General features: G+C 55.3%; 1 protein-coding gene across 7 annotated transcripts in view; it reads right to left on the bottom strand.

Moving 5' to 3' along the window:
• Nucleotides 1–17,707, bottom strand: part of MBOAT2 (membrane bound glycerophospholipid O-acyltransferase 2) — a 66,789-nt gene that overhangs the window by 35,904 nt on the left and 13,178 nt on the right. For 6 of the 7 annotated variants that reach the window (XM_080684698.1, XM_080684693.1, XM_080684694.1 and 3 more), the window contains exons 2-3: nt 2,670–2,815; nt 911–988 (exon numbers count right to left, since the gene is read on the bottom strand). In XM_080684698.1, coding sequence (XP_080540824.1) covers nt 911–988; nt 2,670–2,815 — 224 coding nt within the window. Of the gene's footprint in view, nt 1–910; nt 989–2,669; nt 2,816–3,423; nt 3,507–17,707 lie in introns of those variants that run through there. The other variant, XM_080684699.1, reaches the window with a different exon arrangement.

Raw genomic sequence — 17,707 nt, 5'->3', positions numbered from 1 at the left:
CCCCCCCACACACTTCCCCTGCCTCAATGCCCAGCCCCCCACCCCGTCCGCAGCAGAGCTGACCTCCAGCCTGGAGGCACGTGTCCTGCGAGGGGCACCCAGCACCCAGGCCAAGGAAATGGCAGGACAGGGAGACGCCGCCCAGGGAAAGGAGCCCGGGGGCAGCCGGCTGGGAAGGCAGGCCCAGCTCGAGGGGACTGGGCCGGGCAAACCTCAGAGCAGAAGCGAGCGAGCTCCAGGTCTCTGGGCGGAGCCACAGAGAGCCCGGCAAGACGGTCCCCTTCCCTCCCGACAGCGCCCCAAAACGGGCCTCCGGCGGCGGCTCCCAGACCTCGTGTGCTCTGGGCACAGGGAGGTCCGCTCAGGTAAGAAAGATAAATCACCAACCATTTCCCACGAGCGATCTTAACACCAACGCTCCGCCCCGAGGACCGGGAGGCAGCGCGGGTCCCAGCGGGACGTCAGAGCAAGAGAAGGAGGCGCTGCGTCCTCCCCGCCGCCTCTCAGGATGCTGCTTGGAGCCCTGGCCCTGCATTAAGCCCGGGGCTCTCAACCAGAGGCAGCTCTGCGCCCCAAGGGGCCCTTGGAAGTATCTGGAAACATTCATGTGGGAGGAGCTCCTGGGGTGTAGCGGGCGGGGCCAGGGCTGCAGCCGCACCTCCCACGGAGACTGGGAAGCCACACACCAGTGAATTACACGCCCCCCCCCCCCCCACCCACCAGCGCCAACAGGGCGAGGCTAGGTACACGGGAGGGACGCACACCGTGATTTCATGACAGTTCTTGAAAAAGCGATCACAGGGTGGGGTGATTTTAACGCAGTAAGATTCTAGCTGACCCGGCTGTATTCGTGGGAAACACGTGTGTGTGTGTGTGCGCGCGCGCGTGTGTGAGCAAAGCGAACACTTACCTGTGCATGTGCTCCATTCCCATGAGGATCATGATGCCGTAGGAAATTCCACTCTGGACGAGGAAATGTAAGGCATACCTACAGAAAGCGAGAGCAGGGTTAGGCAGGGACGGCACCACTCACACACATCCAGTTCAAACAAGTTAGGCTTAAAAGTGCTACGTTTAGCCGGCGTGGCTCAGGGGCTGAGCGTCGACCTATGAACCAGGAGGTCAGGGTTTCATTCCCGGTCAGGGCCCAGGCCCCGGGTGCAGGCTCGATCCCCAGTGTGGGGCATGCAGGAGGCAGCCGGTCCATGATTCTCTCTCATCATTGATGCTTCTCTCTCTCTCTCCCTCTCCCTTCCTCTTGGAGATCAATAAATAAATATATATATATATATATATATATACACACACACACTAGTGCAGTGGTCGGCAAACTCATTCGTCAACAGAGCCAAATATCAACAGTACAACGATTGAAATTTCCTTTAGAAATTTCTTTTGAGAGCCAAATTTTTTAAACTTAAACTTCTTCTAATGCCACTTCTTCAAAATAGACTCGCCCAGGCCGCGGTATTTTGTGGAAGAGCCACACTCCAGGGGCCAAAGAGCCGCCTGTGGCTCGCGCGCCGCGGTTTGCCGACCACGGCACTAGTGCATACTTAAAGCGCTAAGTATAACACAGAACATCCCCAGATAAAAAATAGACTCAAACCTCCAAAGTCCAGAACCCCGGAACGCCCGGAGGGGGAGGCCCGCACTGCCAGCCCCTGACGAGCTGGGAAAATAAGAGCAAACCCCAGCCAGCACCCCGGGGTGCCCTCGTGTCCCACGTCTCCGAACCCCCACACCCCCAGGTGATCGTACATGTGCGCACACCCGTTCACGTTCCTTTCCCCGGGGTGGCGTGAATCATTCACGGAAACGTTTTCAAATCATTGTACACAATTTTAAAGGACTAGTAAGGATCTTAACCTCCGATTAAAATTACCTTTCAACCTAATCGTTATGGAGTAACAGGCACCTCCGACGTGGACAGGATACCTACATTTTTCAACAAATTTTTCCATAGAAATATTATTCCAAATAAGAAGTGGGTTCCACGGCAGAACACACACACACACACACACACACACACACACACACACACACACACATACACTTGGCGTGGAGTGCTACTATAACCCTAAAAAATGGCAATGCAGCTCTCCCAACGGCGCTCCCGGCCTCTCCAACACCAGCAGGAAGAAACTGCTTTAAATGACTCATCTGTCTTGGGGTAAAAGATTTGTGAACCAGGCGAAAAGAATTACGCACGATGGCATAAATGTCTCTATTCCTCATCTGTCCTTTTTCATGAATTCCTAATCGCCAGTGCCCTCAGCCCAGACTGAAGAGGCAGGGCCCCCTCTCCACTCATTGACATAAAAACTACAAAGCGTTCGTCCCGGCCGGAGTGGCTCAGCTGGCTGTGCGCCAAAAGGTTGCAGGTTCGATTCCCGGCCAGGGCACCTGCCCGGTGTGCGGGCTGGATCCCCAGCAGGGGGCGTGCAGGAGGCAGCTGATCCAGGATTCTCTCTCATCATGGATGTTTCTCTCTCTCTCTCTCCCTCTCCTTACCTCTCTGACATCAATACACACATATCTTTTAAAACAGCCATAACAACACGATAAAACTTCATAAGTAAATAGAAGCACCGAGAGTGCATCTTTCTACTAGACACTCGAGCCACAAGGACGTCAACGTCTTCGTTCCACAGGATCAACGTACTTACCATCCGAAGCAGAAAACCGCAAGATAAAGGCCCAAAAGAGTGGCAACGACATGTCTGATAAAAGAGCTAGTTTCGCTCGAATGAAGGTAAGTCCGAAACCCGACGGCCGCCAGCAAGGCAAAGAGCTGGCACGCTACGAAGTTGACCTGTGGAGGGGAAGTAGAAGGTCACGTTAGCGACACGGACGGGAACTTCCCCGCGGGCGTCTCCTTTACACCCTCGGGGCACAAGCACCGTGTAACGTGAAGATCTCCCCTTTCACGACAGACACACACACAACGCAGGGGCCGCCTGGGGATGAGGGCCTCCGGACCACAGGGATGGGCCCCCGCCGTCTGCGCCCACGTGGCCGGGAGGGGCCGCGGGGTGAAGGCCGGGCGGGGCTGCGAAGGACCCGGAGGACCCGGGGTTCAGGCACAGAAAAGGAGTGTGGGTGCCCTGGGGGGTGAGGACTGAGAGCCCAAGGCAACCCCTACAATGGGAGAAGCAGGAGCCCCCAGTTTCTCCAGCCCCCCCAGGCCCCGTTCTGGTCAAGATCCGCGAGGGTCAGGGGCGCATCCTCTTGGTTTGGAGTTTGCACGCGGCCCTGGCAGGGCGTCCAGGGGACGCTGGGGGTCCTCAGCCACCGCGTGGGAAACCGCAGGAAGCACGTCTCAGCCCTGGGGGGGGGGGGGTCAGGGCTCGGGAGAAGGGATGGAGGATGACAGAGGAGGGAGCCCCCGAAAGCAGTGCGCCCACCAGGGTGATCCCCTACCCCTCCTGACGCGCCGGCGGCCACGGCGCTCCCGCACGCGCAGAGCGGACGTGCATGCGTGACCGTGCCCTTTCCTCTCCCGCAACATCTCTTTCGCCCTGGAAAGCGTGAAGTCAACGGCTACGAAGAATCCTCTCTCGTGGTATCTAAAGACTCCATTTCTCTCCTATGGTCTCACAATGTCTTCAGGAAAATAGGTCTAAAAATCTACAAATAAAAGAAAACCTCCGACTGACCCTGGTGCAGCCACTGTGGAGACCAGGATGGAGTTTCCTCGAAAAACTGAAAATGGAACTCCCATTTGACCCAGTGATCCCACTCCTAGGAATATATCCTAAGAAACTAGAAACACCAATCAGAAAGGATATATGCACCCCTATGTTCATAGCAGCACAATTTACAATAGCTAAGATGTGGAAACAGCCTAGGTGCCCATCAGCAGATGACTGGATCAGAAAACTATGGTACATCTACACAATGGAATACTACGCTGCCATAAAAAAGAAGGAATTACTACCATTTGTAGGCACCTGGATGGAATTGGAGAACATTATGCTAAGTGAAATAAGCCAGGCAATGAAAGAAAAATACCACATGATCTCACTCATTTGTGGGTAATAAAAAACATTATAACCTGATGAACAAAAAGATAGATACAGAGGCAGTAAAGCATCAAACAGACTGTCCAATTACAGCGGGACGGTTAGGGAGAGGTGGGGGAAATAAGAGATCAACCGAAGGACTTATATGCATGCATATGAGAGTAACCAACGGATGCAAAACATTGGGGGGTGAGGGCATGTATGGGAGTGGGGTGGGGGGGGCAATGGTAAGATATGTACACATATAATACCTTAATAAAAAAAAAATCCTCGCCCTAACTGGTTTGTCTCGGTGGATAGAGCGTCGGCCTGCGGACTCAAAGGTCCCAGGTTCGATTCCGGTCAAGGGCACGTACCTTGGTTGCGGGCACATCCCCAGTAGGAGGTGTGCAGGAGGCAGCTGATCGATGTTTCTCTCTCATCGATGTTTCTAACTCTATCCCACTCCCTTCCTCTCTGTAAAAAAACAATAAAATATGTATTTTAAAAAAAAATCCTCTGGCGAGGATTTAAAAAACAAACAAACAAACAAACAAAAAAAAACCTCCGTCTGACATTAGGGACCTGCGAACCGCACGTAACAACCGCACACAGGCTGTCTCAGGAGCCGCGATTAGGAGCGAGTAAGCGGCAGCCTCTGCAGGTAGGAGCTGTCACCGACCCGCGGGGGGTCTCTGCCCGGGACCGGCCTGCGTGCGCGTCCCTCCCCGAGGAGCCCAGAGGCCCGCGGCTGCCCGCGCCACTGGTCCTGGGAACACGCGGGGCCAGCACGGCCTCCCAGCAGGTGCGTGGGCCGTCCCGCCCCGAGGGCCGGGTGGGCGTTGTACTTCGGCAACACGTGCACCCGACCTTCATGACGACTCGCCTCTACCGCGCTTCGCAGTTTACAAACCTCCCCGTTATCTCCAACTCAGCGAACACGTCAGAGCATCTCACGGCAAAGCCTAGGGGACGAGAAAGTGGCTAAGGCCCCGGGCCGGCCTGGGTGGCCGCAGAGTCCAATGAGGAAAAAGCAAACGCGCACACCAGGCACTTCGACGCGGTTCCTGACGTGTCTCTTCATGGGCTACACCAGCCGTGGGCAAACTACGGCCCGCGGGCCGGATCGGCTGTTCTATTGGTTCTCTTGCTCTCCCCTCCGCTCCTTTACTTTGAATTTATATTAGTTCCCACAAACACTCCATCCATGCTTTTGTTCCGGCCCTCCGGTCCCGTTTAAGAACCCATTGTGGCCCTCGAGTCAAAAAGTTTGCCCACCCCTGGGCTACACACACACGGAGGGACAGAGCACCACAGCCAGGCCCGCCTGGCTCAGCGGCTGAGCGTCGACCTGTGAACCAGGAGGTCAGGGTTCAATTCCCGGTCAGGGCACATGCCGGGGTTGCGGGCTCGATCCCCAGTAGGGGGCGTGCAAGAGGCAGCCAATCCGTGTTTCTCTCTCATCATGGATGTTTCTCTCTCTCTCTCCCTCTCCCTTCCTCTCTAAAATCAGTAAAAATATATATATATATTTTTTTTTTAAAAAGAACATTACAGCCCTAACCGGTTTGGCTCAGTGAATAGAGCGTCAGCCTGCAGACTGAAGGGTCCCAGGTTGGATTCCGGTCAAGGGCATGTACCTTGGTTGCGGGCACATCCCCAGTGGGAGGTGTGCAGGAGGCAGCTGATCGATGTTTCTCTCTCATCGATGTTTCTAGCTCTCTTTCCCTCTCCCTTCTTCTCTGTAAAAAATCAATAAAAAATATTTTTTTAAAAAAGAACATCAGAAAGGAAAAGCAGAAGGGGTGAATGTCACAGATGACATAAGAGTTCCTGATCGTAGCCCATCTCCACGCCATCTGAGTGTGCTCTCTCTCTCTCTCTCTCTCTCTCTCTCTCTCTCTCTCTCTCTCCCCTTCCCCATATGTAGCGTTCCAGGCCCACTGGCATAGAGGCTCTGGGTCAGTATCTGGGCCTGGGAATCCCAAGGGCCACAGAAGATGGGAAGGATCTGGGCAGGGAGGCGGGCGGACACTGGGGGAGGAGGGAGCAGCTCACTTCCTGTCGCGAGAAGAGCAGGCAGGACACCCAGACGCAGAGGCCCGGCCTCCTGTCCCTGGGCATGGACGCTGCTGTGTGACTCTGTCCTTCTTTCCTGGGTGGGGCAGGGCGGACGGCAAATGAATGCTGGAGGGAGAGGTAGCAAGAAAGAGTGCCCACAGCTACAACGTACGGATACCCCCTCACGTGCTGGTTCCCCCACTTTGCTCAAGGTCACGTATAACGGGTCCCTCGGACTCGGTCCATGCCTGGCTGACCCTCGGGGGTCCCCGGGCTGCCTCCCTCCCTCCCTCCCTCCCTCCGGAGCACGCCTGGAGGTGGAATCGGATGGCCACCGTAGAAGTGGGCCTCTGTAAACCATCTCCGGCGCGGCGGCTTCGGAGGGAACCTGCTGGTTCCCCGGGGCAGGCAGCCTGCGGGGAGGGAGAGGACGGGGGAACAAGGACCCGCGCGTGGGCCAGCATCCTGGAGGAAACCGGGCGTCTGCCTCAGAAGACAGGGGCGGAGCCAGCAAGACCTGAATGACGTGTAAGGAAACAGGTGGCTGAATAGTAGTCAGCCAATGACTGAAACCTCAGCCAACACAACTGACACATCCGATGAAAGGCCGCTACCCGGAGCCGGGTCGGCCCCTGTGCCCGCTTCCCGCCGGTGGGAGGAACTTCCGAGGAGAGGACTTCACACGTGCTTTCTCCAAAATCTTTTCCTGAGAACATACCTGCCTCCGCACAAGACCTGGTGCGTGTCCAAAGAACTGCCCCTGTCATTGTGGGGGGGTGGGGTGGGAGGGAGGCTGCAGGGAGGGAGGGAGGGAGGAAGGGAGGGAGGGAGAAGCCAGGTGGACCAGCTCCACTACTCCAGGCCTGATCAGCTGATCAGCCGGTCCCGGGAGCGGGCTGTGGCTGGGTCTCCCTGGGGGTGCCTCTGGCAGGACCCCAGTCACCTAGGAGTGGATGCCCTTTAGGACAGAGGACGGGGTGAAAGAGGGCCCTTTCGCTGTACACCCTCTCCCTCTGCATGCTGCACTGTGAGCCTCTAGTATCTACCCAATTTCCAAACAAGCCCCTGAGCGCCAGGATTTAACATAATAATTACCTCCGGACCCTGGGCCCGCCTCGCCCGCTGCATCCCCGGAAGGCAGGGCAGGCCGGCCAGGCCTTAAAGGAGAGGCACACTTTCACCCGTGGTCAGCCCACAACTGGACAGAGGCAGAAAGCAGGCGACGCACCCAGCTCGCAGAGATGGAAGTCCGTGTCACCCGCCCGCCGCCAGTTCATGAGAGCTCATCACCTGTAACCACAGCCTGCGCCAGCGGGGGAAGGTCCTCGGGGCCGAGAAGGAGGCATGGAGGGCTAGCTGTGGGGGGAAGGCCCCCGGCACACCGCAGCCACACGGCTACGTCCTGAAGCTCAGGGAAGGGCGAGCTGCGGGGATGCGGGTAGCAGATAGCGAGCAGCGCCCCGCCTCGCCCTCCGGGCACAGACCGGGGCTGGCCTGCTGCCCATCTCCACGCTCCGCAAACTTCCTCGGACACGTGACTGGCAGCGAGCTCATCCCTAAACAGGATAAAGGGGGGGATAAACGCAGGAACAAGGAACTAGAGCCCCATTTTATCAAGAGGGTTTGGAGCTTGAGGCTGTTCATGTGTGTGTGCGTGTGTGTGTGTGTGTGTGTGTGTGTGTGTGTCACTCAACATCTGTCTCTCCCGTGGTTACAAATAACACACCGGCAGACCTGCCGAGGGCAGAGAGCAGAGTCTAATTCGCAACGACCGGATAAACAAACCCTCCCATCCACACGCCAGGTAACGGAGCAGCACAAAGGGATGAACCACGGGGTCACACACGACGCAGATGCTCTCGGAATAATCACACCGGGCGGAAGGATTCGGGAGAGAGATGGGCACCGATTGTACCACGCTCGCCCTGTAAACTGCCAGAAAACGCAAGCGACACTCTGACGACAGAAAGCAGATCCGGGGTTACCGGGGGACGCAGGGAAGGGAGAGGCAGAATCTAAAATAATCTTCACAGCCGAAACCGGTTTGGCTCAGTGGATAGAGCGTCGGCCTGCGGACTGAAAGGTCCCAGGTTCGATTCCGGGTCAAGGGCATGTACCTGGGTTGCAGGCACATCCCCAGTGGGAGGTGTGCAGGAGGCAGCTGATCGATGTTTCTAGCTCTCTATCCCTCTCCCTTCCTCTCTGTAAAATATCAATAAAATATATTTTAAATAAATAAATAAATAATAAAAAAATAAATAAAATAATCTTCACAGATTTGTTTGCTTACTTATTAAAATTGCTGCCAACATTTCACTCACTCATTCATTCATTCATTCATTTCTACGATGACTATCAGAAGCATTAGCCCACGTAAGTATAGCGTTCCTGTCCTAATTTAACTTGAGAGCATACCTATCCAGGGCCCCATATGTGATCCTGGGGGGGAAAGCACCTCCCCTAAAAAAATATATATATATAACCCACAAAGTCTACTTCGATCCTCCTGTTAGTTTACAAGGCTTCGAGTTATGCGAAACACGCATTTCTCCGGGGCTGCCTCAGTATCATCAGATTTCAGGTCAATACAACATCCACTTGCACACACGGCGATCTGATTTGGAAGTTACCCTGCCTCCTCCACCCGAAACAGTACGCTCTTCCCTAAAGACTATGTCAATATAAAGCATAAATTAATTTTCAGTGATTCGCCGGGACGTGAGACCCCTCGCCTCTGAAATACTACGCAGCAAGTACTTGAAGAACACACGACCCAGATGGGCCCGTGGAAGCATTTAATTTCTCACTTTTTTAAAGAATCCGTGAAGGTTTCAGACGCTGCTGCCAAAAAAAAACAAAAAAAAAACAATCACAGTGGAATGTTCTGCCTCTTTTTTTTTTTTTTAAATGTATTTTATTGATATTTCACAGAGAGGAAGGGAGAGGGATAGAGAGCTAGAAACATCGATGAGAGAGAAACATCGATCAGCTGCCTCCTGCACACCTCCCACTGGGGATGTGCCCGCAACCAAGGTACATGCCCCTGACCGGAATCGAACCCGGGACCCCTCAGTCCGCAGGCCGACAGAAACCATCCCGAGAATGCACGTCTCACGAGAACAGGGGTTTCGATCGGCTGTGTTGATCACATTCCTTAGACCTTTTCCTGGTTAAATGCAAACGTGTGTTTGTTCAGTACGTGCACGCTCACGTTCCGTCTTATCTCTCGGATCGGCACAGTCTCCCTGAATCGACGTGGAGCCTCTCCTTCCTATTGCTTGAGGAAACGTACCTGGTGGGCATGATCGAGAAGGAGTTCCGTGACGGAAATCACCAGTGTCTGACGTCACACTGCACAGGGACACGTGGCAAGTGCGTCGCAGGAGACGGGCGGAGACCCCGTCACGTGGGCTGTGCCGAGGAGCAGGCTCCACACGGCGGGGATACGGTGGCTCCATGGAAACCCTGACCGGTTTCCACGCCCGGGTCTGGAGGAAGCCACAGCCGGAAGGCCATCTGCGCGTCCCACGTCGACAAATATTTGCACCAGCTCCGAGGTGACTGTCAGATCGCCCCACACGGCTGGTGAAGTCACCACAGTCCAAAGTTCTAACAGTTGTTCCAAAACCAGTGATTTTAAGTTTAGTGTCGATCTAGGAACCAGGGGGGGGGTCACAGTTTGATTCCTGGTCAGGGCACGGACCCGGGTTGTGGGCTCGATCCCCAGTGTGGGGCGAGCAGGAGGCAGCCGATCAGTGGTTCTCTCTCATCATTGATGTTTCTCTCTCCCTCTCCCTTCCTCCCTCTGACATCAATAAAAATATATTTTTTAAAAGCCCAGTGATTTCATATATTGTTTCAGACTCAAGAAACCTCTTCTCCCAAGTAAATAAACAGGTCTATGTACCAAGTGTACAGATGGGAAAATTCATTGGGAAATCATGGTAGCAAAACATTACCCATGACTAAGGAATACTTAAACAATCATACATCCCAACGGCGGACCATTACACAGGTTTTGGAAAGCAACTAATAGAATGGGAAATGACTCTCTAAAAGTAAAGGCAAAAGGATGCAAGAATTTTACACTCAGTATGAGCCCAATTAAAACGCACACACACACATACACACACACCACACATACACACACATACACACATACACATACCACACATACACACACATACACACACATACCACACACACACATACCACGCACAGAGAGACACACAGACACCACACATACATACACACACTCCGAACACACCACACACTACACACATACATACACATATAGCACACACACCACACACGCACCCAAACACACCACACACACACACAAACACTGCACACACACATACACACCTGCATGCACGCACACACACACCACACGCACGTACACATACTCCAAACACACCACACACATACATACACATATACATACACATACAGCACACACCCGTACACACACACACCACACATACACACATACCACACACACAGACACCACACACACTCCAAACACACCACACACACACTACACACATACACATATAGCACACACACATACCACACATGCACCCAAACACACCACACACACAAACACTGCACACACACATACATACCTGCACGCACGCACGCACACACCACACCCACATACACACACTCCAAACACACCACACACATACATACACATATACATACACATGCAGCACACACACCACACACACGTACAACCACACACACACCCCCCACAAAAAAGAGGCCTCGGAATTGGAACGTGTGACTCCGGGGACCGCAGGTCCGTGAGGGACCTCACACACGCCTGCATGTGTCTGTCTGCTCGCTTTCCGCCTCTCACTGCTCCCAGCCACGCCTGAGCCTCACCTCTGCGGGGGGCGCCCTCACAGCTTCTGCGCTCGGCCATACGTGCATTTTCATTTAGGCGGATGCGTTTTCCACGTTCACCGCTCTTCTCAGCTTTACCCAATACACTGGCATTTTGAGGGTGAAAAATAAGAGTAAAACAGACTTAGGGAATCCCTCATCTCACCCCCTTTCCAAGGTGCAGACGGACTGGAGTTTGGCTTCATTCGCCCTGTCACTCAGTCCTAAGCCACTGTTTTGCTTTGGGTTTGAGGTCTCGGCCTGTAAAAAAAGCCAAAAAGCCGGACACCGATTTCCCAGTCGTTTCTAAGATCCTTGGATTTGTGGAGACCAGGGACCACTTGGGATAGCTAACCTACCATTTCTGATGAGCACAACAACACCAATAACACAACCATGCTTTTATTCATAATTACCGTTCATATGTGACCGTTAACTTTCAAGTATACATAGGTAAGCCTTCTACATGCAACTCGGAGTGAAAGCACCCTAAATGCTTTATCTAATTATCGGGCAAAACATCAATATGTGGTTGTTATTACAAGAGTGAAATGAGACTGAAACTCATGAGCGTGAACACTCTACGGAGGAAAACGGCTGAGCTAAGATGAATACTGAGAAAGGGGTTCGTTCAAATGACAACTTTAGGAGGAACGTTATGGCCTTTGAGCCAAATGTTGACCAATTTCTTAAGGTCAAAAAGAGATTAGGTTATTAGGTTATTCTATTACTTGTAAAACGGTTTAGTGCACTAACTTAACCTTTAAGAATTCTTAACCTTTAAGCACTGTATTCGATTTTTATTGCGTTCCCGGTAAGTCATGAAAAATGACCTTTTTCATGAAAGGCTCTGCTTGGGAATTGCACGCGTCTTTAATTAGCTCTGCGTCTCCATGCCACAGGGAACAGCGCCCTAACCTCACCCACGATAATAACATCATGATGCACACATCTTATATAATAAAGAGCTAATATGCTAATTAGACCGGATGGCGGGCCAACCTTCGGAACAACCAGTGGGCGGGGCCGCGAGGCAGCCGGGGCCCCGAGGGTCGAACCCCTTGCACGGATTTCGTGCATCGGGCCTCTAGTTCATAATAAAAATGCAGAAGAAACAGCAAGAAGGACGCAGAGGGCGAAGACAATGGGGTGTCCCAACCACATTCGCTCTCACTCAACAGCCTGAGCCACCGTCTTTGTAGGTTTAAGAGGAGCGTTTCTCTTGCTTAGAATCTCCGAAGGGAGACAATGCGTGAGGACAGTGCGGGGACTCTGTCGACCGTTGCTGAGATTTGCTGGATGACACTCAGCTCTAACGCAATGCTGATTTCAACACCCCGCCATCAGACCCCGGCCCAAGACGAGGCTTGGGGGACCCCTGTTTTCCACACCTCAGGTCACACCCCTCCAGCGTTCCGTGTGCTCAGACACGCTCTCTCGCACTGACACGCAACCAGCCAGCTGGGGACGACGAGTCCCGGAGTCTGAAGACATGGCTTGGGGGCCTGCCTGGTGGTTTCTATCACTGTCACGACTGTGTTCTTTACGAGAGAACTAGAGGCCTGGTGCATGAAATGCGTGCACGGTGCGGGGGAGGGGGGTGTCCCTCAGCCCAGCCTGCACCCTCTCCAATCTGGGACCCCTCTCACAATCCAGGACTGCTGGCTCCCAACCGCTCGCCTGCCTGCCTGCCTGCCTGATTGCCCCTAACCACTCCGCTACCAGCCTGATTGAGGCCTAACTGCTCCCCTGCTGGCCCGATTACCCCTAACTGTCCTCCCCTGCAGGCCTGGTTGCCCCTAACTGCCCTCCCCTGCCAGCCTGGTCCCCCCTAACTGCCCTCCCCTGCAGGCCTGGGTCCCCCCAACTGCCCTCCCCTGCAGGCCTTGTCCCCCCAAACTGCCCTGACCTGTAGGCCTGGTTGCTCCCAACTGCCCTCCCCTGCAGGCCTAGTCCCCCCCAACTGCCCTCCCCTGCAGGCCTGGTCGCTCCCAACTGCCCTCCCCTGCAGGCCTAGTCCCCCCCTTCTACCCTCCCCTGCAGGCCTGATCACCCCCAACTGCCCTCCCCTGCAGGCCTAGTCCCCCCCCCAACTGCCCTCCCCTGCAGGCCTGTTTGCTCCCAACTGCCCTCCCTTGCAGGCCTGATCACCCATAACTGCCCTCCCCTGCAGGCCCGGTCACCCCTAACTGCCCTCCCCTGCAGGCCTGGTTGCTCCCAACTGCCCTCCCCTGCCAGCCTGGTCCCCCCTAACTGCCCTCCCCTGCAGGCCTGGTTGCCCCTAACTGCCCTCCCCTGCCAGCCTGGTCACCCCTAACTGCCCTCCCCTGCCAGCCTGATCACCCACAACTGCCCTCCCCTGCTGGCCATCTTGTGGTGGCCATCTCTGACCACATGGGGGCGGCCATCTTGTGTGTTGGAGCGACGGTCAATTTGCATATTCCCTCTTTATTATACAGGATGCTTTCTACGACATCCGCACGTCCTTATTTTCAGTTCCTATGAGGACAGATGGAGGCGAAAGCAGCCACCTTCAGACCAGTACGCCCGCCCTGCGGTGCCCTGAAGACCAGTACGCCCGCCCTGCGGTGCCCTGAAGACCAGTACGCCCGCCCTGTGGTGCCCTGAAGAGGGCGAACTCGGACACAACGCTCCGGCGCGGCCGCCATCCGGGGCGGGGGGGGGGGGGCCAGGAACGCTCACGCGCAGCCCGTGAAACCCTCGTCAGGAGATGAAGGGGTACGAGACCCAGCTTACTCCAGGGCCGTTGTTCAAAAGCCAACCACGCGGAGAAAGAAGCGGATGGCCCAGCCGGCGTGGCTCGGGGGTTGGGCATCCACCCATGAGCCAGGAGGTCCTGGTTCAATTCCCGATCAGGGCACACGCCTGGGTTGCAGGCTCGATGCCCAGGAGGCAGCTGATCCATGACTTCCTCTCATCGTTGATGTTTCTCTCTCTCTCTCCCCCTCTGCCTTCCTCTCTGAAACCTGTGGGTTGCGACCTGTGGGTTGAGAACCGCTGCTATAGAGCCCAAGACCATCGGAAAACACAGATATTTACATGACGATTCCTAACAGCAGCAAAATTACGGTTATGAAGTAGCAACGAAAATAATGTTATGGTTGGGGTCACCACCACATGAGGAGCTGTTAAAGGGTCGCGGCGTCAGGAAGGTGGAGAGCCGCTGCTTTAGAGCGACTGCTTCCAGTCCACATCCCAACTTCTCAGTCACGTGCGTCGGCCATGCCCACGCCCCCCCCCGCCACCCCCCCCCCCCGCCTCTGGCTGGGTCGTCGGAGCGGCGCTCGAGCCCAGGGGAAGGCTGAAGCCATGTGGTGAAGCCAGGATTTCCAGCATTTCCCGGGGAAACTGCGGCTGTAAAGGTGTTTTCCAAGAACAAAAGGAGAAGACATAACTAGTCTCATACGGGACATGGACAGGGACCAGGATCAAAATCTTAGAGGCATGCCAAAACCGGTTTGGCTCAGTGGATAGAGCGTCAGCCTGCGGACTGAAAGGTCCCAGGTTCGATTCCGGTCAAGGGCATGTAACTTGGTTGCGGGCACATTCCCAGTAGGGGTGTGCAAGAGGCAGCTGATCGATGTTTCTCTCTCATTGATGTTTCTGACTATCTATCCCTCTTCCTTCCTCTCTGTAAAAAAATCAATAAAATATATTTTAAAAAAAAATCTTAGAGGCAGGCCCAGCCGGTGTGGCTCAGGGGTTGAGCACCCACCTAGGAACCAGGAGATCACGGTCCGATTCCCGGTCAGGGCACAGGCCCGGGTTGCGGGCTCCATCCCCAGGGTGGGGCGTGCGGGAGGCAGCCGATCCATGATTCTCTCTCATCATCGATGTTTCTCTCTCTCTCTCCCGCTCTCCCTTCCTCTCTGAAATCAATAAAATATATACATATTTTTTTAAATCTTAGAATCAGGACCCCTGAACCTTACCTATGGCCAAAGCTCCTCGGTACCAGCTGAGGGTGGCGCCCCGGCCCTGCCCCTTCACCCCTCAGCTCTGCTCAGACCCGTCACGTCCATTCCCGGCGTGCCGCGGGGAGTGCGGTGAGCGGGAACAGGGGTGCGGGGCACCGTATCAGGAAGGCGCGCTGACCCTCACAGGGGAGCACGCTGCAGATTAACCGTGAGCGCCACAGCCTGGCCAGTTACCCCGGGGCGCAGCGTGCTGGCCAGAATTCAACATGCCCTCTTCACACACCAGAAAGCTGATGGGGGCGGAGGAGGCAACGCCAGACACGACTTTCTTCCCAACTAGACTTACCTTCTAAAACGCCACACCCCCTCGGAGAGCCTTCCCCACTCGGACCCGCGAACACGGGCGCAGAGGCCTGCGGGAGGAGTGGACGGAGGAGGGAAGGGTGGAACGCCGACCTCCCCACGTGAATGGGGTGTGTTACCTTTCCAGACTCTTCTGAGAGGTGACCCTCTCTGCCTGGAAAAACTGGTCAGATCAAATCTAATTGAAAATGCTGCTGGCCAGCGGAAGCGTGAAATGACTACGTGATGAAACACAAGAATCACAGCTTCACTGCGGGGCGGCCTGGTCCCCACGCCTCTGGCGCCCCCTCCGCCCGGCGAGGGCCGTGCCTGGTCTGCAGCCTCCTCCGACACCATAGACGGCGCCCTCCAGACGGGACGGGCCACCACCCACTATCAAACTATGACACCCACTATCAAACTATGACAGCAGCCGCGCCCGCCTCCTGATGGCCCAGAAGCTGCACCAGGCCCCGGGGTGCCGCTCAGCCTCAAGGAAAGAAAACAGGAAAAAAACTTTTAGCCAACATTTTTTCGTTACTGTCACCAAAAAGACCCAGAATTCCAGCTTCCCTTGAAAAACCAGCTTTGGCCCTGACCGGTTTGGCTCAGTGGATAGAGCGTCGGCCTGCGGACTGAAGGGTCCCAGGTTCGATTCAGGCCAAGGGCACATGCCTGGGTTGCGGGCTCGATCCCCAATAGGGGGCGTGCAGGAGGCAGCCGATCCATGATTCTCTCTCATCATGGATGTTTCTATCTCTCTATCCCTCTCCCTTCCTCTCTGAAATCAATAAAGAAATATATTTTTTAAAAAAAAAAAAGAAAAGAAAAGAAAAACCAGCTTTGGTGACATGAGCAGAGGGGAGTAGGGGCTTCCGAGGGGGTGGTGCTGCCTGTAGCTCAGGGAGGGGCTCACTCTCATTCATGCCCCTTGTCTTGGGCACTCCGGACACGTCTCTTCTTTTTTTATTAATAAATTTGCATTCATTTCAGAGAGAGGGAGAGGGAGAGAGGGAGAGAAGCATCCGTGATAAGAGAGAATCACGGATCGGCTGCCTCCTGCACGCCCCACCCTGGGGACCAGGCCCGCCACCCAGGCCTGTGCCCTGAGCGGGAATCGGACCGTGACCTCCTGGGTCCTAGGTCGACCCTCAGCCACTGAGCCCCGCAGGCCGGACAGCCCTCTGGACAAGTTAATGTGGAGTTATGCTGGTATAACCTGCTCAGCTAAACACCGTACAATCAGCAGAACTCCCAGGGCTTGTTCATCAAGGGCAGCGCTGGTCTCGGGCCATCGTCCCCCGGTGCCGTTAATTTCTAGAACGTCACTGCGGGTCTGTGCATGTATCTTTGAAACGCGCTATTGTTCCCGGGGATGCATTCAACTCAGCCCCTGTCTCCTGGGCAACCTGGAGGCGGCGCTTTGGAAACCGGTGGCTTCGCCGACGGCGGAGCCGCTCCCTCCGTCCTGGCTGCTTTCCCGCGTGTAACACGACCTGCGACGTGGCTTCCAAAAGAAAACGCGAGAAGTCAGACGTCGTGGCTGGTGTGTACGTGCAGAGAGCTGTTTTTTAAAATACGTTTTTATGGAGGTCAGAGAGGACGGGAGAGGGACAGGGAGACGGAAACATCCATGATGAGAGAGAGAGAAATTGACCGGCTGCCTCCTTCACGCCCCACACTGGGGATGGAGCCCGAAACCCAGGCATGTGCAAGGAATCGAACCGTGACCTCCTGGGTCATAGATTGACACTCAATCGCTGAGGCCCGCGGGCCGGGGGAACGCGCTTCTGTGTTAACACGCATGCACCGAGTGCCTTGAATACATGTAAAGCCACGTTACCTGCAGCTCTGACCTTGCACAAGCACCTGGTTTGGCACAGAAAACCTTCAAGCACGGAAAGGTTTCCCTGAGATCACCATTAAACAGAAAGGATGTTGCATGGTTGTGCAATGCCCAGGCAGGAGCAAGGCAAGCCGGCCGGAGGCCCGGGCAGTGTGAAGTGCCGTCCATCTGGCGGGCATTGGGGGGGGGGGGGTGTTCCCTGGCTTCCTCACTCCACAAGACACTGGCCACGCACGGAGGATCCGCTGATGGCACCTGCTGATGGCCAAGGCCAGGCCTCCCCGGACTGGCGGGTGGCAGGCCCACGGAGGACGTGGGGGCATGGCCCCAGGGAGCCCTTCGGAGGCCCCGCTGCGGGCAGAGGGCAGAGCCACAGCCTGTTCTCTGCGGATAAACAGTCCCTTTGCTGAGAGTCCTGATAACAGGGCCGGTAGAGCCTCTTGCCAATGCCCTTCGCCAGCCACCGTAATAATCGCCCAGCGAGAACAGGGCCCGCAGCATGCCCACTTCCTGTGAACCATCAGGCACGTCCCACACCCCGGTGCTCTGCACGGCGCCACGCAGGACGGGAGGCAGCCACGGGCTCGTGTCGCTTCCCTAGGAGACTGGCTGCCCGCCCTCCGTCAGCC

Source organism: Plecotus auritus (assembly GCF_963455305.1).
Source record: "Plecotus auritus genome assembly, chromosome: 8".
Taxonomy (NCBI): domain Eukaryota; kingdom Metazoa; phylum Chordata; class Mammalia; order Chiroptera; family Vespertilionidae; genus Plecotus; species Plecotus auritus.
The sequence above is the reverse complement of the archived record's forward strand: the minus strand, read 5'-3'. Positions and strand labels throughout refer to the sequence as shown.